The 22032-nt window shown below is 50.3% G+C and overlaps 2 protein-coding genes across 5 annotated transcripts in view; one reads left to right on the top strand and one right to left on the bottom strand.

The window, feature by feature from the left end:
• Positions 1-2478, top strand: part of RELT (RELT TNF receptor) — a 14898-nt gene extending 12420 nt beyond the window's left edge. For both annotated transcript variants that reach the window (XM_027774102.1, XM_027774103.1), the window contains one exon: positions 127-2478. In XM_027774102.1, the coding sequence (XP_027629903.1) occupies positions 127-342 (216 nt within the window). In that variant the 3' untranslated portion in view covers positions 343-2478. The remainder of the gene's footprint in view (positions 1-126) is intronic.
• A 2053-nt stretch (positions 2479-4531) lies between these two features.
• The window catches only part of FAM168A (family with sequence similarity 168 member A), a 109211-nt gene continuing 91710 nt past the window's right edge, over positions 4532-22032 (bottom strand). For 2 of the 3 annotated variants that reach the window (XM_014590511.2, XM_014590509.2), the window contains 5 exons: positions 18682-18807; positions 10228-10370; positions 8419-8593; positions 7026-7156; positions 4532-5881 (listed from right to left, as the gene is read on the bottom strand). In XM_014590511.2, the coding sequence (XP_014445997.1) occupies positions 7044-7156; positions 8419-8593; positions 10228-10370; positions 18682-18807 (557 nt within the window). In that variant the 3' untranslated portion in view covers positions 4532-5881; positions 7026-7043. The remainder of the gene's footprint in view (positions 5882-7025; positions 7157-8418; positions 8594-10227; positions 10371-18681; positions 18808-22032) is intronic. The other variant, XM_027774121.1, reaches the window with a different exon arrangement.

Consider the following 22032-nt stretch of genomic DNA (forward strand, 5'->3'; position numbering starts at 1 on the left):
GTCCCCTGGGGTTTTTTTGGTTGGGTTTTTTTTTTTTTTTTTTGGAAACTTTTTTTAATAGTTATTTAATGTTCTACAGCTTACAGTAAATATCATAGTTACAAATTCTTGGCTTCAATCTTTCAGAGCGATCACTATCTGATCTTCAAAACAAAACGAAAGAAAAACCCAAAAGAATCCAAAACAACAAAACAAAACCAGATTTACACTTCTTACACACAAGCGTGGCTGTGGGCTTTCCAGTCTTATACTCCAGGCTGTGTTTTGAAAACACCTAAAAACTCTGATCAGACTACTTGGAAGACACCGGTCAAAGGTTTATTATTATTATTATTATTTTAAATGTTTTTATTTCTTTTTAAAATGTGAGTTCCAATAAAATTTAAAAATTAGATTCCAACCTGTAGATTAAAATGAATTAAAAAATACAAAATCATATACAACGCTCTCTTCACAGGGATGTTACATGCCATGAGAACAGGTTTCTGTCACGTGATATGAAACAGGGATGTGGACGCCTTGGAGTCAGGATGGAGACAGGCCCCAGGGCCTTTAAAGACAACTCCATGTTCCTAGAGGCCTGGCCTTACCACCCCTTGGGTAAGGAGGAGCTGGAGTCACGCCACAGGTCCACACAGCCTGGCTGGCCTGAGGAGGAGGTCTCTGGGCCAGCCCCACCTTCCCCGACTCTCCTGGACATAAGGAAGGCTGGGGCCTGGAGATGCTGGTCTTGCTTAGGTCAGACCCTGAGCTGCTTTCACCCATCTGGTTCCTTGGGCTGGTACTTTCTGTTCTCTTCAGTCTCCCTCTACCAGGGCTGGAGTAGGTAAAGGGCTTCACTAGCACAGCAAGGATACCCAGGGGCCATCGGGCAGCCACAGAGAAGCAAGAGCTGCTGTGTCACCTTCCAGCTCGGTGGCAGCAAGTCCCAACTCCCGTGATCCTCAGCTGGCCTCTGGGTGGACTCAGCATACAAGATAGAAAATACCCACTGGAGAAGATGAGGGAATGGGACCCAGGTTGGCTCAGGCAAGTCTGGCCACGAAATGCGGAAGCCAGCCTGCCAGGAATTTTGAAGGCTGGGTCCCGGAACTGTATAAAGCCTAAGTTCAGAAGTGAGAGTACTCTAGGAGGGGGACACGGGAGGTCGGGACAAACCCTGCAGCCAGCCTGGCATGCTGATAAAAGGCTGAGCGCTCAGAGGCTCAGCGGTGGATTCTGCTCACTCGGCCTGGCTGGGTCTCCCACTGGGCCCTGCAGTCAGAGGTCGGGGGGCTTGGACTCAGCACGGAGCTCACTCTACAACCCAGACTTCCCTTCTCTGGATTCCCAGGCTAGGCAAGCAGCTGGGGCTGCACACGGAATGCTGTGGGGGACACAGTGCAGAAGAGCAGAGCTCCCACAGACCCTCCCTCTGCTGCAATTTAGCAGTAACGCCACAGCTCTGGACAAATGTGCAAGACAGACCACAGGCCCAGAGTGGCCTGTCCCCTCTGGCCACACAGCGGAACAAAGGAATGGAGGGCCCCAGGCCTGGCTCAGCCGACCTTGGAACCCTGCCACAGTCCTGTCTGCACCGTGAGGACGCCAGAACCAGGTGACCAAGGGTCCTATCCTTCTCTGATGCTTCATGTGGCTCCCGGACCGCTGGGAGTGAGATGACTCAAATCTGGAACAAGCTGGTTGGTGGGTAAACACTCGGGTGCAAGAGCCCACCTGCTCTATGTTCTCTAGGTCCTGGTTCTTGCCCAGGGAGAAGTAGGCCTGGGGTCTTTCAGGGCTACACCAGGCCCCCTCGAAGAGCCAACCCACTGAGTCTGGACATTGGGCTGGCACTCAGGGGACAGGAAGCCAGAGTGCACAGGCTTGCCAAGGACAGGAGCTTTTCAACAGTAAAATGCCTGGTGCTGTCCTCAAACATATTTTCAATCCTGGCATCGTTACCCCAGTGTTTTGTTCAAGTCAGGCCTTTGCTGCCAATTCTCATCTTCCTATGCTGCCAGCTGGACCTGCCTCTGGATCCCCAGGGCCCATCACAGGTCCCAACCCAAAGCAGAAGTTCATACAAATGCGCTGAGCTTCCCACGTCTCCATAAAGCTTCCTTTGGGGCGGAAGAGCAGCCCCTCCCTTCCCAGGCTGGCCATTAACCCCCCACCACCACCACCCCCAGGTGGCAGCAGAAACAGCAGAGTATTTCAGGAATCTTAGCTCTTCAGAGCTGAGTGACTTTTGGCAAGTCTCTTAAGTTTTCTGATCCTTAGTTCTTTTGTTTACAAAAAGGGGAGTTTGGCAATCAACTGTCAAAGTGCTTTGCATACCAAGCTCTGGACAGGTGAGTGTGTCCCTGCTGAGTATTCAGGGATGGGGACATGCACTTCAGGGTCACTGCAGGAGAGAACAGAAGGAACAGCAACTGTCCTATCTCATGTGAAAAAAAAAATTTGTTTTCTTTTCAAAACATGGCCATAGATTATGCTTCAGGCTTTCACTACTTGGGGGCAATCCAGCTCCAGATTCTCACTTCCTGGGCTGGTAGGAAGAGAGTCAGGTAGACGTGGGGGAAGCCCAGTTGACTTCCGGCTGGTGGCTGGAACCACCTTTATTAACTCTGGCCAGCAAGGTGTCATGCCCAGAAAGAGGCAGTGGAAGAAAGAGAACAGGATTCACACTGGGGCCAGCACGCAGCTCACTGTCACTCGGGCACACTCTTGTCCTCTCTAGCCTGCCTGCTCTCCTGCCGTGAGAAGGCCCTCCCAACTCTGACCTCTGTTGGGCTTGACACCAGGTCACCTAGCATCTTTGGAACCTCCGGTACCTCCTGCCAGATGCCTGTGACCTTCCAGGACTATGCCCGTCCTACCAGAGACTGCCCCTGCTCTCCTGGCCAGTCCCTTTGCTGTGACCCCCCCAAGCTTGGTCGGGCTTGTGGATCTCAGTCAAAGCAAGAGGGCACGGCCAGCTGAACCGAGGCTCGAGGCTCGGATGAGCTGAGCCGGCTCTTCCAGATTACAGCCTTTCAGTGCCTTATTTTCACCTTGGGACTCCCTTTGATCTTGAATTACAGACTAGGGGCCAAGACGGGGTGCAGAACACAAATGCTTCAGTGCGCAGCCTGGGTGTGGTCATCTGGAGGGGGAGGGGAAAAGGGAGCAGCAGCTTGGGCTTCCAGGGGCTCTGCTGCTTATCAGCAAGTCCTCTTGCTTTTCCAAGCCTCAGTGTCGTCATGGTTCCAATGGGAGGAACGAAATCTATGTCACAGGGCTAAAGCAGACGATGTGTGTCCAGCTGCTCTGTGAACGGTGAGGTATGGATGTGAGCTCTGACTTGCTGGCATACAGAGAACAGACACTGCAAGGTCATTCCAAGGTCTTGCCTTTCCCCCTCTTGCCTGTGGTTTCGCCCTAACTGGTTCACCAGGGGGCAGCAGGGCCCTGGGAAGCCCATCAGGAGACCAGCCTTTGGCTCACATGGCTTTCCCTTTCCTTTGATAGCCCGTTTCCCTATTTGTCAAATGGGTGTCCTACCTCTGATCCTGTCTGTCTCAGGGCCTGTAAGCTAAAGGCTGTGAAGCCCTCTGTAATCTATGACACCTGACAAATGCAAAGATTGCCTATTACCACCATCATTATTGTCATTTTGGCATTTTTCAAAGACGTATGACATCATCTAGAATGACCTTCACCCACCTTTACAAAGTCAGAGAGGGCGGGAGGGAGACAGCTGCAAAAAAAGCCAGATTAACACTGGAAAACTTTCTGCTGTTTTAGAATGAAACTTTGTCAGCACCCCAGAACAGACCATTCGAACAGCTGAATTTTTCTCACTGGTCCTGAAGTTCCCTGGGAGGACAGGAAGGTGGGCCCTCAACTCGGCCCTGGACCAAGGGTGAGACGGGAATGCTAGGCAGCTTTCTAGGGGCTCCCAGCCCAAGGGTTTCCTGATATTTTTCCTCTAGAGACATGGTAGGTAGGGAGAAGGGTATGTCCAAGTGTGCATGGATTTAAAATGAAAATAGTTATTTAAAAGTCCCGAATGTTGTCAATGATCCCATTTTGTACAGTGAAATGTTCCTGTCCCACCCCAGAGGGGCTGCTGGCCCAGCCAAGGCTGGGGCAGGTGGGCGGTGCTGGGCAATCCAAGCTCCTGGCCCAGACTAGCAGGGCCTCCTTGTCCTGGGGCCCCTCTTCTCCCAGATGAGCCTAAGTCTCCTGGGCATGTCCTTGTCCTCTCCTGATGACGCCCACTCTCGCTCCTCTTCCTCTCCTCTCAGGACGAGGGTCCACTGTCCTACAAGCACGGCCTTGCCTTTCCAGTCAGCCCACCTGCTCCTTTTCCTAGGAGGGGAGGCAGGTGCTGGACGAAAGTTCCAGATGTCTTCACAGAATTTCCAAATGCTATTTCTTCATTTGCAATTTCTGTTCCTGCCATCTGCCCCCATGGGCCTCTGCCCAGTCTTCAACCCCATCTTTGGAGTCCGCAGAGGAAAAGAGCAGAAACAAGAGCCCAGAGACTGTCCCAGAGCTCGCCAGGTGTGGGTGCTGCTGACTTAATTTTTACAAAACCAAGCCACTCCATCCCTAGGTACATTTTTGTAGGCAACAGCCACTACACAGGAAGGCTGCATTTAATGCTAATTTACTGCGAGGTCTAGGGAAGACATCTCTTCTCTGGGCCTCAGTTTCCTCATCTGTCAATAGGGGAATGGATGAGATGATTGCTAAAGGTCCCTTCAGTTCCATGAGTCTATGAAATGTTTATTGCTATTGCTTTTCCTTCACTATCCTGACCGTCAGAGCCGCCAGCACCCACTTGGAATGTGGTTGCTTCACTTTGGCCATGAGTGGCACGGGTAACCAAGAGCCTGGCCTGCCTGCCAGCCCCACAGGCAGACAGGTGGGCCCCGGCACCGAGAAGGGCAGAGGGAAAGGGAGGAAAATGCTCTAGGTTCCCACTCGAATCAGGAGGAAGCTCCTCATCAGAGTGGGTCCATGGGGGAGCGGAGGCCAAGGTCTGGATCACACAGGGCACCTGACCTTCCATGGCCTCAGGACGCAGGGATCCCACCACCCTACAGCTGCTTGGCAGTTCTGAGGTCAAACCGCCTTTCAAGGAAGTGCCAGGTCAGTTAAAACCACTGTGCAAATCAGAAGGTTTGGGCCCAGACAGTTTGGCCAGAGACCTTTCAAACCAAAGCTGTCAGGCAAACACCTCCTTCCTCTTCTTCCTCTCCTTCCCCAAGTGCCCCCTGCCCAAATTCTCCCAAAGACTCTGGTTTCCCCAGTGCGCAGCCTGGGATATTAAGCTGCTAATAACACTCCTACAGAATCAGGTGTTTTTCTTCTGGGCCTGTTGCGATGGTTCTCAGAAGACATTTCATTTGTGCCAGGACATGGTAATATCCTGAACTAATTTTACTTTAAGACAGAAACGTAAAGGAACAACCCCCAGAGATGCGGCCTGCTCAGCAGCTCCGAGTTCCTTCCCGGGCTCTAAGAGCCACCCTGGTTCATGCTCTGCAAATGAAATGGCCTTCGGCTGAACCACTGCAATAAACCTCACTCTCTGCCGCTAGACCGGGATCCCCAGGACAGGATACTTGGGGAAGAAGAGAAGAGCAGAGAGGATGTGACCTGGTCAGGCAGGAGGAGGGAGGACAGCTGGAGGGGCAGCGGCTAAGAGGGGGGCAGTGGGGGAGAGGCAGGAGATTAGAAAAAGCAGCTTTTACAAAAACCAAAAATAAAAACCAAAACCATTAAAGATGCATAAAGTGACCCTTGCACTTCCGCTGTCTCTTCTTGCAGATAGAGGTGGTGCTGCTGGGGGACCGCTCCAGCACCGGTGTAAGACTTGAGTAGTTGCATACAATGTGTGACTCCAGATCTGGGAGGGAGGAGAGAGCCATCGATGAGTGACACTCCAGGGGCCACTCCAGGCAGCCTCTAGGCCCCATCCCCTGAGGAGATGCCCTGAACGGGACCCTCTATGCATTCCCCGGGGAGCTGCTTGCTTCCTGCCTGTGAAGTTTTGCTCTGGTGCCAAGGGTCCCTGGAGCAGGTGGAGGGCAGAGGATTTTCAAGGATGCTCCAGAGCCCTGCGGTTCACAGGTGTTCCCCAGGGGCTGCTGAGGGCAGTGACAGAGCTGCCAGTGGGCCAGCTCAAGGCCTCTGCCAGGGCTAGTGTATGATTTGGGTAAGATTTCACTTGCAGATACAGGCTTACAGTTAAAAGAATTCAGAGGACACTAAGGTGAAGAGCATGGGATTTAGTACTAGAGGACCAGAGTTCAAGTCTTTTCCTGACTAAGTGACAGTTACCTGTACTAGACAGAGCCAATGATTTTTTTTTTAAATAGAGACTTTTGCCTTAGGGTATGTGCACTCTCTGGAGAGAGAATGAGAGACAGAGACAGAGATAGTGAGTGGGAAAGCGAGAAATCACCCCCCAGGGGAGATGGCCACATAGCAAGCCCTTGTCCATTCTCCTCCTGGGATCTTGGGCATGCACGTACACACACTCGGTGTGAGTTTCAGGCCACTGGGTCCAGGACTCGAGCTATAGTCTGCCCCGTGGAAGTCCAGCAATGTAACTGCGATACTATCACTGGCCCCAGAGCTAATGATCTTTATTTCACAGACTGTAGAATCATGAGATAAAATATGTAAAGTGACAGTTTTTTTTTCTTAATTTAGGTTTTTGCCATAGGGCACATACATTTGCTGGAAAGGGACAATGAGAGGAAAAGTGAGAGATCAGCCCTGCCCCGAGGAGGGGAGGGGATGACCACACCTTTCTCCCCCCAGGCTTTTGGGCATGCGTGCGTGCATATGTGCTCAGCGTGATTTTCAAGCTGTCAGGTCCAGGACTTGAACTGTGGTTGGCCACGTGGGAGTCCAGCACCTTAACCACCACACTGCCTGTTGGCCCTGACAGCTATTATTAAAAGTGAACCCATGTTCCAGGCTCAAGCCTGGGTCTTGGAGGGGATCCCTGTGTACATCCGCCTCCCCCACCTTGCCCGACTCACTTGGATGGGCTGCAGGCTTTACCAGTGCGGGGGCACGTAGCTGTATGCGGGGGTTCCTTGGGCCCTGTAGGTCGGCATGGAGACAGGGTGAGCCCCAATCGCAGTGTGCTGGGGTGTAGTCAGCAGGGTACCTGGGCATCCAGAGAGGAGAGTAAACCTGACGGGAAGCACCAGGGCCTCTCGCACGACCACTTCCCGCCTGGGCCCTCACCACCCTGGCCTGCCTGGAGAACTGCTGTCTGCCCGTCCCCACCCTGCGGGCCTCACCCTTTCTGATGCTCGAGGACGGAATCCACCGTCATTCCCTCTTCTTGCACAGACATACTGAGCATAACTGTGGGTGTGTGTGGCTGCATTTCTCTCACGAACTGGGGGTTCCTGAGAGCAGAGCTGTGGTCTGATCTATCAGCATTTGGACCCGAACAACAAAGCTGGCAGACGGTACATCTCCGGCCTCTTGCTGGGAAATGAGAGGCCCTAACGCCCCCACCCCATTAGGGCAGAACAAACTCCGAGTGCCTGCTCTACCATTTGCTCTCTTCCTCACGGTGACCTCGCTGGGTCTTAGAAGCTGAGTTTCCCCAGCTTATTCACAACCCTCTACCTTCTCGCGCTCTTCATCGGACACCCATGTTTCTCCCTAGGTGTCAGAACATCCAAAGACCCCCTTAAACCTCATCCCTTAATCTGCTCTCCCCACCCCATCCTCAGGATTCCTTAGGACAGGGCTCTGGTCTGATTTTGGCATCAACCACAAATAGGGAAGGGGTCCCCGGAGACTCCTGCTTCTCTTGTCCCTTGCAGTTAGTGACTAGACAGTACTGAAGCTCCTGCCTGCTACGTAACATTGCCCCCACGCCCTCGCTCTGAGGCCCCTGCTGCTACCAGAGTCCTGGCATCATGTCCTACACTACAGCCTTCTCAGGGACATATGTGCTTCCAGCTTCTCCCCGTCTAATCCTGCCTCCACCCTGCAGCCAGAGAACATCTAAACCCAACCCGGCCCTTCCCTATGGACACTCTTTGCAGGCTCCATTACCTGGAAGTCCTCAAAACTTCTCAGCATGTGCTCTGGCCAGCTCTGCAGCGCCCTCCCAACTCTGCGCCCTACTTGCTCAGTGCCCTGGGCCATTTTCACTCTGTGAACATGCCACATGCACATTCCTCCTCCCTGCACTGCCTTCCCTTGTCACCTCTCTGGTCAGCCTCAAGGCCCAGCTCAGCATGCCCTTCTTAGTGAAATCTCCCTCAACCCTGCAGGCTGAAGGGGGCTCCCCTCTGGCTTCCTGGGGCCCCAGCACAGAGTTTCTTCGCCATGCTGCCATTGATCCCATGACTCTCACGCGCGCCTCTGCAGAATGCCTCTGTACGCTGATGCACCTGCTGCCCTCACCTGCTGACATCGCCATGGTGGTGCCTGCCACCATGCCCATGGCCACGCCGTTGGTCCTGGGGGCGGCCACAGGTGCCGGGTAGATGGCAGAGGGGATGCTGTTGGGCTGGACAACGGTGGTGTGGTGGATGACGTGGGGCTGGGCGGCGTACACCGGCTGTGTATAGTAGGCTCCCTGGGGAAGAGGCTCAGTCACACAGGCGTTTGGAGAGGTGGGAAAGAGGAGCAGGGAAGGGAGCCTATGTCCTCCCCAGGCCCTAGCGGAGGGGATGAGTGAACACAAGGCATCGGTCCCAGTGGGGGCTCTGCTGCTGTCTTACTACATGCCTGTGGTCAGTTCAGGGCTGGGCTCAGCCTCCCGTCTGAAAAACAAGGCTCTCACCCTGCCCGGCCTGGTGCCTGGGCTGCTGTATGACCTGCTGGTTAAGAGCTCTGCTCCCCGGTCCCTGGTTTGGCGTGCGTTTGTACCTCACTGTGCTGTACTTTAGTAAGTGCCTATAGTCGGAGGGCAGGCACTAAGGTCGATCTGCCGACAGGCACGTGAACGGGCTGGAGAGCTCAGAGCACAGTGCACGCCTGCTGCAGGCTCACTCGTGGTGCAAATGCTGGTACTTCACGTGTTGAATACCATGTCACAGCTTTTCCCAAGACGTCACCTCTTATTTTCCTTTGGGCATAAAGGTGAGGATAGAGACAACAGTCGAAGGTGAGCCCTGCTGCCTGGATCATGTGGTTACTTCCTGTGGCCACAATCCGCAGGCCTGCTGACCTCTACAGGGAGCACACAGGGACCCAAAATCATCTTAACCCAGAAACTCTCATGTTTCTCCTGAATAATGAGAGAGGTCTCAGAACATGGGTGTGTAATCCCAGCAATCTGACAGCAGAAGCCAAGCAGCCTACCATAAATGAGGAAAATTGATTTCGAGTCTCAGTTTTATTCTTAAAAGTTTACATTCTACCCTACAATAGAATTGGTTAAAAAGAAATAAAAGCTGCATTCCCCACGAGGTGGGGGTAGGGAGAAGTACCTAACGGTGCCTTGGCACGCTGCCTTCCTCCTCGCAGCCCCTAGCCGGCCAGGACCACAGGCATGCCCGGTGGGCTCCAGCCAGGGGTCTGAGCCCTGAGCCACCCACGGGGCTCCAGCCCTGCACCACTGCACCACCGGCCGCCCTATGTCTGTGTCTGTGTCTGTGTTGGGAAACTAAAAAGGTGCTCTCCTCACCACTCAGACTGTGTGGAGAATGGTCACTAGAATAATGTGGGCATGTGGGGCCCAGAGTCCCTGTCGCATAGCAGTCCCTAGTGTGCACGCTGCCTCTAAACGAAGGAGCCCAGAAGGGGGCACTAAGGCACAGAAAGACAGAAGAGCTCGCCCAAGGTCACAGAGGGCGCTGGTGGCAGAGCCAGTACTTTTCTCCTCCCCACTCAGCTCACGGAGTTTATCAAGGAAGGGCAGATGTGGGGTGTGGGGAGAGGAGTCTCACCCTGATTTAATCTGTGGCTCGTTGTGTGGCCTTAGATAAGCCAGCCCCCTCCCTAGGGCTCAACCTGCTACCTGCTCAGCAAACACGTCCAGCTATGTGACCTCTAAGGGCCCGTGCTCCTCTGACATTCTGGGTCTGTTCACCTACATGACTCCATGCCTGGCCCCTCTGGGGACTGCGGTGCCATGAGCAGACTGCAGGGATACTGCTTCAGTGGCACTACAGTGAGGGCCGGCTCTGTCTCCCTCACCATCTCACCCCCCGCTGGAGACCCCACTACACACTGAAGAGGTGGGCCCAGGCTTCCTCATGTACCTACCTGGGCATAGAGATTCTGCTGGGGGTAGGCACTTCTGATTGGATACATGGCCGTCTGATAGGGGTTAGGTGATGGGGAGTACGGGGGCGGAGCAGTATTACTCTGGGTCGGTGGGACCTTGTATGGAGTCCCCGCAGTATATCCTGTACCGAGGCAATGAGAGAGACTTGCAGTTAGTTAGTCGAACAGCACCACTGGAAGCCAGCAGGTCCCAGTCATAACTCCCCAGTCAAGGGTGGGTGAAGCCAGGCTGGAAACACAGATGAGAACAAACAGAGAACAGGGCTCCACTCAGACAGCCCTGGCCCCAGAGGCAGCTCCCTCAGGCCTGGTGCACAGGGCTGCTGTATGAGTCTAGGCACTGTATTTCTCTGGGACTCAGGGCTTTCATCTACACAGTAAGAGGCGGGAACCGGATGGTCTCTGGCAGGACCCTCTCAGCTCCAACAGCCAAGGCTCTGAGCTGTCCGTGCAACAGGCAGGTACGCTCAGGCGGAAGCCCCTCTACCCACCTGCTCTTCATTGCTCCTCTATCTATGTGCACTCAGCGCCCCAGAATGTCTTCTGCTGTTTGTCTGTCCTGCTTTCCCACTTCTCTCACGCTATTGCTTTTTCCCTCTATTTCTCTCCTTTTTTAACTTCCCTCCACCAGGTTCTCCTTCTTCCCCACCAACTTTTGAAGATGCAAAACTCACATAAAACACCATTGGGGATCTTATCTTTGGGGACACCTTGGCCTGAAGGGCCTAACGTCAGAGATCATGAAGATTCACATCAACCCAGACACCAGACCATGTCTGAACCTCAGCAGGATGGACAAAGAATGGGTCATGGCTGAGCTGAGAAGTCAGGCTCCAAGAAACTCCCCGTGGGTCACGCACGCACACTGAGCTGCCTTTAAATCCTCTGGAAAAGAGACCCGATGTTCACAGGAAGACCCTGAAACATGATTCTCTTGGGAACAAGACTACATCCTTGCAGCATCACAGAAAGAACCATTCTATGAAATCTGAGTGATCATCGTGACCAAAACTCTCACTTTATACAAGGGGGCCTGGGGCTCAGAAAGAAAAGTCTTTCTCGAGACTTCTAAAGACTCTAAGCTCCTATGTTGAAAGGGAGGACTTGGCTTTGACATCCCAGTGGGGAGGTGCTAGAGAGGCTTTTCCCCTGTGGTCCATCCTGGGTGGATCTGGCTGACAACACTGAACCTCTCTGGGCTTCAGCTCTTTCACCCCCTCGGCTCCATGGTGCCCTTTCTACAAGAAGGGACTAGGGGTGGAGGGCAAAGAGGATGAAGAGGATGCTTCAGCCTGGCTTTCTCCCTAATCTGCCGTGACAACTGCCAAGTCACTAGGACTTCGTTTCTAATTGTGTAAAACTGGGAGGCTAAGAATGACCATCTTGCCACTAAAATTCCATGGTTCTAAAGCCCCTGGATCTCTTCTACCCTAATGCCGAGTGAAGGCATGTGATCACATGGCCCTGAATCTCAGAGACTACACTATGGTTCTAGCTGGGTACCCCCATCCACGGAACTCAGGAGGATGTGAGAGCTGCTGCTGAGTTGTCATGAAAGGTGCCCTGTCCTCTCTCCTGGAATCATGTCCTTCATTTTTCCATTTACGGACCCATAGCTTGTTCCACGTTTTTGTGGTCAAGTCTGTCTGGGAAATGGGCAGCAATGACGATGCTGTGGAAGGGCTACACTGAAGCGAAGGCAGCACTGGCAAGTAGGGGCTGAGTGGAATTGAGTGCGTCAGCTGAGGGGGACAGCGAGGGCAGATCCCCCTAAGCTTCTAGATTGGAACCAAATCATGAGATGCAGTCAGAGAAGCCCATGGCCCATGCTGTGGGGAAGACAGAGTCTCGGTCTGCAGACATCTGAGAGCTACTCTACTTCAGAGGCAGTTTCCCTGTCTACAAACACGGGGGTTCTCTGTAAAATGAAGGCGGGCATGTCCCAGTGTGTGCAATGGACAATCAATTCCCAGGGATATGAAAGGTTGTTGGGGAAGGGAAGGAGAAGAGGAAAGAGAGGAGAAAAAATGAAAGAAGACAGGACCGGAAGGGAAGGGGCAGGATGGGACAGGAGGGAACAAGAGTGGAGAGGAGAGGAGAGGAAAGGAAAAGAAAAGAAAACAGTTCTTTGGGGGACCAGCAGGTGGCGTGGTGGGTTAAGGCACTGGACACTCCCACATGGCTGGCCAGGGTTCAAGTCCTGAATCTGGTGGCTTGCTTTCTCACTTCCTCTCTCTCTCACTCTCACCCTCTCTCTCTCTCTGGTCAAATTAAAAAAATAAATGAATGAATAAATAAAATAAAGAATAAATAATTATTAAAAAAAAGAAAACAGTTCTTTGGTTCCATAAATATGTAAAGCAGTAATATAAAATAGAAATAAATAGGGCTGAATAGAAATAAATAGGTTTTTTGCATTCTGGTAAGTTTTTAAATGATAAGGGAACTGCAAATCTCTGAGGAAGTGTATATCCCGAATTTATTTTACCACAGAATATTTCATTCATACTAACATCTAAAACAGGCAAACTCCAGCCTGTGGGGTTTCTTGCAGTTGCAACTCGTCTTGGCAAGTAGTCACTTAAACAAAGCTGTGACCTTTCACTTACGTACAGACTGCGGCTGATTCCCTGCTACGGCAGTAGTTACGACAGAGACCACATACATGGCATGGCAGGCCTAAAATACTCATTACCTGGCCTTTCCAGGAAAGAAAAGGAAGTGCCGACCCCTGAATTAAGGGCTGAAACAAGGAGTGGACAGTCCTGCCAGAGTGGAGTGCATCTCTCTTCTACACAGGAGAGCACGACCCCTCTGAGTGCCGAGATGCCCGTCTCTCAAGCGCAGCGCAGTGGTTACGAGCGATCTGAGGACAGACTGCCCGCCTACACCTAAACCTAAGCTCTGCTGCTTAACAGCTGTAGAACACATCGGTCTCCTCATCTGTACACCGGGACGGTAATTACAGAAGAGCTACTTCATGGGTTTCTGTGGTCAATACATTCATTACTAAGTGCAGAGCACTTGGCACAGTGCCTGAGGTGCCGTAAGCACTTCTCGTAGGTCAGCCATTATTATTTTCTCTCTCTCACTGTGTAGTTAGCAAGCTTCCCGTCCTGGGGGTATGCAAGCAGAGACTGGTCTGCAAAACTACAGATCAGAAATTACACTGTGACGACTCTGGTCTGTTCTAACTTAGAACACAAACTCCAGGATCCTAAGATTTTTAAATTTTATGGTTTAACACTGTATGATTGTAAGATTCTTTAAAATGAACAAGGCAAGGATGCCAGCCGCTTGCCTCTATGCCCCTGGAGAATGTGCTCTGGAATTTTTTATCTTCCCAGGAAGCTACGCTAACCCCTCTCCGCCACAAGGACAGCCATATTACAAAGTGTTGAGACTATTCCACTGAGGAAAATCAAAAGCTTCCCAGAGACTGCAGTAGAATTTGGTTTCCACATCTAAGAATAACCTTGTCTGAGAATGTTTCCCTTTCTTCGTGTTATGAAATGAGACACACACATACTCAGAATACAAATCAGTAGCCAAAACACCCTTGGCAGCCAAGGAGATGATGCTGCAGAAGAAGCTCTGGCTTATGTGCCCAGCAGAGTGAGATGGAAAAGCAAAAATGCAGAGCTAGAAAAGATCTTAGCGATCATTCAGAGCAACCTCTGCATTTCACAGACAAGCACATGAGCAGATGCTCAAAGATAGAGTGACCGCTTGCAGGGAGACGCTCAGCATCGCTCCTAACTACGTGGGTCTCAGGGTTACCACTGGGTCACCAAGAAAGCCGTAGCGCCTTTTTGCATAAAAAATACATCATGACTTTCCTGATGACCTAATATCTGTGTCAGGATCCCCGGAAACTGCGTGGGGCCCTCGTTCTGGGTTTTGTCAGTGAGTCAGGTCAGTTCCTCTCTCAGGGAATGTATCTGCATTTAGGACCTTTCCAGTGCTGAATGGCTGAGTCTCTGAGGTTTTTGTGTTTTGTTTTGTTTTGTTTCTTTTTTTTGGAGAGGTTTTCGCTATAGGGTGCATGCACACGCCAGAAAGACAGCGAGACAAAAAGCGAGAAATCACCCCCCGTGGGGATGGCCACACTGCAATCCCTTTTCTTCCATTCTCCTTTCAGGATCTTGGGCACGCACGCACACATGCCTGCCTGGCTGAGCCTAAGCCACCGGGTCCAGGACTCGAACTGTGGTTGACTACCTGAGAGTCCAGTGTCATAGCCATTACACTAACTGCTGGTCCCTGTTTTGTTTTGTTTTTAAAAGAGATTTTTGCTATAAGGTGCATGTGCTCGCTGAGGACACAGAGAGTGACCGAGAAAGTGAGAAATCACCCTCCAGAGGGCTGACCATGCCACAAACCCTTCTCCACTTTTCTCTTGGGACTTTGGGCACACATGCACAAAAGCACAGTGTGTTTCAAGTTGCCAGGTCCAGCACTCGAACCATGGTCAACCACGTGGGAGGCTAGCACCTTAACGACTATGCTGCCTGCTGGCCCCAGGAGTCTGAGTTTTCACAATGACTTCTATGAGGAAACCACTGCAGAGGACTTTCTACAACCAACTGGTGGTTTTGTCCATAATCTTGAGGAGCACTGGAAAGTGGGGCTACCACCTGGGCTACCTTGGGTCTCGTGAAATCGAGGGTTATTACTTTATACATCTAAGTAAAAGAAGCTGCTGAGCTCAGTGTAAAAATGTCATGGGGACACAGGGGGACACATCTATAGTCACAGCTACTTGGGAGGCCGAGGCAGGAGGACTGTGAATTGCACCAGCCTGGGCAACATAACAAAACCCTGCCTCTTTTTTTTTTTTACAAGAGGTTTTTGCTTTAGGGTGCAATGTGCTCGCTGGAGAGAGAGGAGACAGAGACAGTGAGAGGGAAAGTGAGAAACTACCCCCAGGGAGAATGGCCATGCTGCGATCCCTTTTCCTCCTGGGATCTTGGGTATGCACGCAAATGCGCCCAGCACAAGTTTCAAGCCAGCAGGTTCAGGATTTGAACTGTGGTTGGCCATGTGGGAGTCATGTGGGAGTCCAGTGACATAACTGCTATGCCATCTGCTGGCCCCAAACCCTGCCTTTTAAAAAGAAAGAAAGAAAAGAAAAAAAAAAAAAGCCCTCATGGACTTAACCAAATGAACTTAGACTCAATCCACTCACTAGAGACCTGGCTACCCAAAAAGGAATTCTTAATCTAAAGGTCACAAAATTTGGTCTACAGAATACTATGCCTTAAGGACAAGAGAGCCTGTAGCCCTCCCTCTTCTTTCAGGGGAAGAAACTGATGCCTGAAGGCAGAGACTTCTCCTCAATAGGTCAGCAATCAGTGCACAGCTGGGCCCATAGTGCAGGGCTTACCGTGTGCCCTGGGCTGAGATATTTCTGAGTTAAAGGTCCCTGAAGTCCAATCTTGGGCATTTGCTATATTGCCTTTGTGTCCTCATGTCACAAAGGCAAAAAAAATCATAAGAGAAAGAAGGAATTTGATCACTGGAAGACCCGGCTCTGCCTTGGAACAGAGACTGTTTATGATGGCCTTTTGTTTCTCTCGGGTTCCTAATCATAATTTTAGGCTCCATCAAACAGGATAATAAAGAGAGCGCAGCGTGTACATTAGCAAGATTTTCAGCCTCTCTTCAACCTCTTTCACTGTCATAAATCTTTTACAGTTCTGTAGAGCCCCTTGTACCTTCAAAGGCATTGATTCTCACATCACGGATGCCTTTTAGACTAATCGGTTTATTGATCATCAGATTTATACGTCTGGACAAAACAAAGCTCTATGTCTGAATCCTGCCTTGACCCCTAAGTCTCCTTGTTGATAGCTGAACAAGAGAGTGCTGAATAAGTAGGGAAGAGACCTAATTATAAACAGGCTTAACAAGTGTTGATGAAATTGAGCTGAATCTGTCAAAGTGCCCTGGATTTTCTGCGATGTTAGAAGCCACAAAATCGAAATGCTGGGAAGAACCTTTGTGAGTATGAGCAGGTCAGTCAAACCTAACTCAGATAAAAAATTGCACAGGTTACTGCGTTACTTGCTTAAAAGAAGAGTATGTTTTGGTCCTTCCAGGGACAGCAGATGTTGCTATTGGACGCTTCAGTGTGACTTCAGAAAGATTTCAATGTGGCAGAAGGCAAGGCCTGCTAACACTCAGACTTTTCAACTGTGGATAAGGCGGCCTCTGAGAACAGGAGAGAATGAGTGTCCCCTCCTGGCAGGCACAGGAGCAGAAGCAGGCTGGCTGGCTCCTGGGTAAGGGCAGCCAGAGATCTGTGTTGGGGCCGAGGATACCGAGCACACAGCACCGAGGAGACAAAATCAGGAGTCTAATAATTAGATGACTGAATCTAGCCCCTTATTTAGGAAAACCGAAAGTATGGGATCAGCAGATGGCGTAATGGTTTCATTGCTGGACTCCCATGTAGTCGACTGCAGTTCAAGTCCTGAACCTGGCCCTGGCAGCTTAAAACTCACGTAAGACGTGTGTGTGTGTGTGTGTGTGTGTGTGTGTGTGTGTGCCCAAGATCCTGAGAGGAGAATAGGGGAGAAGGGACTGTGATGTGGCCATCCCCACACGGGAATGATTTCTCACTTTGTCTATTTCCCTCTGTCTCTCTGGCGAGCGTGTGTATACTATAGCAAAAACCTCTAAAAAATAGAATACAAAGGAGTGGTCATAAATTATTCCAAATTACACAGAACCAACTCTTCGGGTTCCTATGCCAGGCCTCTTTCTGCTCCATTGCAGTGGGTATTCTAGCTACAGCTGTATTCATATGTATAGACGTAAGGAAGACTATGTGTATGTAAGTCTTCCAATTCTACCTGAGGTATCTGGAAAACTCCCTACAACTGGCATCTCTCTCTTAAAGAATAAAATCAATCTTGGGACCAGCAGTTGGTGTAATGGCTATGTCACTGGACTCCCATGTAGTCGACTGCGGTTCAAGTCCTGGACCTGGTGGCTTAAACTCCTGCTGGGCGCGTGTGCATGTGTGCTCAAGCTCCCGAGAGGAGAATGGAGAAGAAGGGATTGTGGTGTGGCCATCCCCCCTGGGGAGTGATTTCTCACTTTCTGTCTCTCTGTCTCTGTCTTTCTGGCGAATGCATGCACCCTATAGCAAAAACCTCTCAAAAAAAAAAAAAAATCAATTTCATGAGAAAGTCAGTAAAAAACTCTTAACCTGGGTGATATCCTTCCCCGGTTGTGCTGCTCACTGGCTGGATAGCACAGGGTACATTACCTTTCTTAGCCTCAGCTTTCAAACTGGGACGAAAACACACCCAAATAATTTAATAGGATTATAGTGGAGATGAAGTGAGAGGGTGATTATGAAAGCATATTTTCCAAATGCTGAGCTATGTTCTATCAACATATGCTTCTATTCACATCTAGGCCAATCATAACAGGAGGAAATGATACTGGATGCTTTCTAGAGAAGAAAATGTGCACACACACACACACACACACACACACACACACGATCTTTTCATCTATTTACTTGGTAGATTAGAAGTTCACTGAACCACAGACCATTAGAACTAGTCTGTCACATTGCTCCAAGGACTGGTCTAGTCCCCACTGACATGACTGATGAGATCAATGCTCACCACATCCAAAGTCAATCAGCTCTCTGTTAGATCCCTCTGACAAGCCACCGTGCTCTTCCTTATACGAAGTCAAAATATACTCGGTCATTTCTAAGCATCAGTCCTCATTCCCTAGTGGAGTGGTTTTGTGTTAAAAATCAGATGTGAGGGTGACAGCAGTGGTTACCCCATGGAGCCTCAAGGTCAGGATGACCAGTCTGACTGGCCAGGTGGCTTTGTGCCCCCTGAGGAGTCCAGGAACACCCCCTAGTCCCACAGTGGAGCTTCCACAAGGGCATGGTTCTCACACAGAGGCCAATGTTCAGAGACATTCTTGGCTGTTATGGTGGAGCTTCATTATTGGCCTCTGGTGGAGAGAGGCTGGGATGCTACTAGACATACCAGCATGTACAGGACAACCCTCCTCAACCAAGAACTACCTGGTCCAGACGTCAAGAGGCTAAGCCACTCTGTGCTGGGAGCAGCGTCTCTGTCCAAGGACCCATACGCCCTCAGACCCTGCCCTAGGTCCTTTTCCTAGAATGCAGTAAAACTGTCCCTAATCAAACCTGGGGGCCAGATGGTTACTTCCTTCTCCTTCCCTCCCTGCTTTATGTCTCCCAAAGCTGGGTGCATTATCAAAGATCCTTTCCTGAATGGGGAGGGCTAATTTTTGCATGTGTAGGAGAACCTTTTGAAATTGTTTATATTATAAATGTCATTTTTTTAAAGTTCCCTTTCCTTTCTTCCTAAGCAACAAATCAGTCCCAACCAAGGGGAACAAGGAAAGGAGGAGACAGGCTGTATTTACTGAAAGCCGCAGAGGATGCTTGGTAAGTTCGGTTCTCGGTCCCGGTGTCCACTGGGAGGTGGAAGGTGCCTTCAGTGCCACAGGAAGACGAGTTCTGTGGCCAGGCCTGTTTCATCAGCAGAGTTGCTTAAGGGAAGACACAAGAATGGCATTAGGCAGAAATAAGAAGTGGGCACCCCAAATCACAGACACAAAGCAAGGGTGTTGTGCTGGACAGAAACGTAACCCGAGGGGCCCGTTCAGACATCGGGATGGTTCAGCTTTCCTGAGATGGGAGAGTGGGTTGGGAGGAGGGCTGAAGTGAGCTTCTAAATGAGCTGAGATAGGAAATCTGAACTTGTACTGAGAGTCCGTACTAAAGAGCCTCGACTAAAGCCGCGAAGATGCCCATGAACACTGACCGCCTCCTGCTACCTGACTTCCGGGCCTAAGGCTCTAGCATATTCCTCAGCCCTTTCTCACAGACGTGTGGCAACTTGGGAGCCCTTGACTGTGTCCTGGGCCAGATCACCTGAGCCACTCTCTTTTGTCTGAAATCTCCTCTAGCAGTGTATTTAGGAAGCTGCTTTCCAAGAGAGACCCACCAATAACTCCCACAGTACATGAGCCTTACTGGACTACTGTGTCTTCAAAAGTGACTGAGCTGTGGCCACGGCAGCTTGGAAGGCATGGGGCAGCGTGGCTGCATTCCTTCCAGGTATCCAGATGGGTGCCTCTTGATCATTTCTCCTATTCAGCCACCAGGGCCAGACAGATACACCCCTTGCATGTCCCTGAGTATGCCCTGCTGCGGTGCTGGCTGTGCCATCTGAGCTAGCACCTCCTGGTTAGAGAGGATCCTTTGGCCATTCAGAAAGTAAATGTCAAACATGGGTTAGGGGTGAAATAGAGATGAGGTCTAGTTTGAGATCTGCAGAGACTTCTCAGGCTGACTCAAAGAAATCTGAAAGATGATACTTTATATGTTCCCGAAGGGGGAAGTGACTCCAACTTACCTTCATGGTATCCTGAGAGGAAGGAGAGGGAACACACAGTTCCAAAGGGGGAAAATGCCTAACGTTTAACATAGTTTCCTTACTACATTTTCAAACACTAAAGGAGACACATTTTGGCCCAAATTTCTATTTATGCACTACTTCTATTAGCACTATCTTTTCCACTCAGTTGAGGTCCTGGGAGTCGTGGGTATGGGATGTTTTAAAGTGTCTTAGCAGGAGGGGAGGCTGCACTGGCAACAGTCTGATATACTTGAAACACTTTAGCAAGGGGCTAAGGTAAGACAGGCTGGTATGATTCCACTGGGCCAAGAGGGCCAAGAACAGTCCACTTCATGGAGATTCCATAAGCCCCCATCCATCCGGGTAATAGGTGATGCCTCTGACTCCTTCAGTCACGCCAGGTACTGGGGCCAAAGCCGGTCAGGGTCTCTGCTCTTTTTGCTGAACCAAGGCTAGAAGGGTAGCTGCTGGAGGCTGACTCTGGTGCGCTTGCATTAATGGCCCGCAATATATACAGCAGATGCTGAGAAATGAGACGGAAATCATGGGCAGGAAAGTGACACTAAAAGGAGAATTCTAGCACGAACATGTAGAGTCCAGGGCCTATGTTGGACATTTAGACATGGCTCTGCAGACAATACAGAAGGAGGGGAGTCCATTTTAAATAATCATCTTAGGTTTCTTTGGAGGGGGGGGATAGAAGGATTTTAAAAAGGATCTAATTGATGTTGAAAAATCTTATCAAGATGTTTACAAATTTAGAACCTGCCATTCCACATGGCTAGAAAGCCATGGCCACTCAAAATGGCTCCCTAAGAAGTGAACCACACAGTTCTGAAAAGTCAGATAGAGCAAGCCCAGGCCCTTAAGACCCCAGAGAGACTCCACCAGGCAGCAGGAGCCCTGAATTGGACTCTGGGAATCTGGAGAACCTAGAGATCCTCTTCTATCCCAGATACACACTTGGTCATAATTTGCATCATAAACCAAAAGTCTGACATCAGCCTGAAGGACTGTGTGACGATTAAAGAAGTAAATCGAAACTAACCAGAGTGCCTGAGGCTACACTGCGCTGAGCACTGAGGGGAGCGCCACCGTGGACGGGGACACGTGGGTCACAGTCACTGCACACAAGGTACTTAGGATCTAGCTTGGGATGCAGCACAGCCACACGCCAACCAGGGAGTGAACAAGACAGCATCATCACATAAAAGAGCGTCCCGGTTATCTGGGAAAGCAGCGAGTGCAACGGTGTCTTTCTCTTTCCCAACTGATCACGTGAGTCAAACCGTTATCTTTTCCTGCATAAGGGTCTCTGGTTTTATTATAAAGAAAACAAGTATTTGTATATTAATACCTCTCTGTATATTTGAATACTACATAATTTAAATAATTGGATAAATGTGACAACAAAGAATATTAGCTGTCAACTTGACCTCCTCATTAGGTAGTTATACCATACGATCGTGCTCCTCCACATTCAGTCCTAAAGTAACCATTCTGTCGGTGGTTGTGAGCTGGAGCTCAGTTGTGGAATGAAAACAATCCCAACCAAAGCTTTTAGAGGAATGGCGGTAGAGGAGGATGTCTGACAGGCATGCCTGCTCCTGAACGCATGAAAGGTACCACTGCTTAGAAAGGTTTTCTGTTTTGAACTGGGTGATGATCGGATACATGTGTGTACATATGTCCAAATATGATTACGCTGCACATTAAAGACTAGTATTTACACACTTCACTGTATAGATGTCGTCTTCCAATTAAGAGAGAGTGAGCCTTTGGCAGCGAAGGGCTGCAGCCCCATCACAGCACTCTGCTCACATCCAGGTGCTGGGTTGTTCACTTCCCAGATACGGGGCCCTCACGCCCTCTGACACTTGAACGATCTGTTAAGCACACTTACAAGGAGGAGAGGCAGCAAGGGACCATCATCCTGAACAACGTACTGAGTCAGCAAATCTGACTGCCAGCCTGGGCTCTGCCGTTTATTAGCTGTGAGACCTTGGGCAAGTCACTTAACCTTTCCAACTTCAGTTTTGTTGTCTCATAAAATGGCAATAAAAATCAGGGGTTGCTTCACAGTACTGATGTAAGGGCTGAAAACGAACTATCATCCCACCTCCACTGTCCGGCTCTGGTGCTTGCTGCTCTTCCACCCCACAGTGGTGCACAGCTCCAACAAGAGCTTTCACTACCTCTCCCTAAACTATTCCAACTGCTGCCTTGCTGTTCTGTTTGCTAAAGACCCCCTCTAAACTCTAAGCTGCAGCCAGACCATACATCTAAGACCCAAACCTAATCATAACAAGCTCTTTGCTCTCCTTTTTTTTTTTTTTTTTTTTTTTTGTATGGT

The sequence above is a fragment of the Tupaia chinensis genome, unplaced genomic scaffold (assembly GCF_000334495.1).
Source record: "Tupaia chinensis unplaced genomic scaffold, TupChi_1.0 Scaffold000047_1, whole genome shotgun sequence".
In the NCBI taxonomy this organism is placed as follows: domain Eukaryota; kingdom Metazoa; phylum Chordata; class Mammalia; order Scandentia; family Tupaiidae; genus Tupaia; species Tupaia belangeri.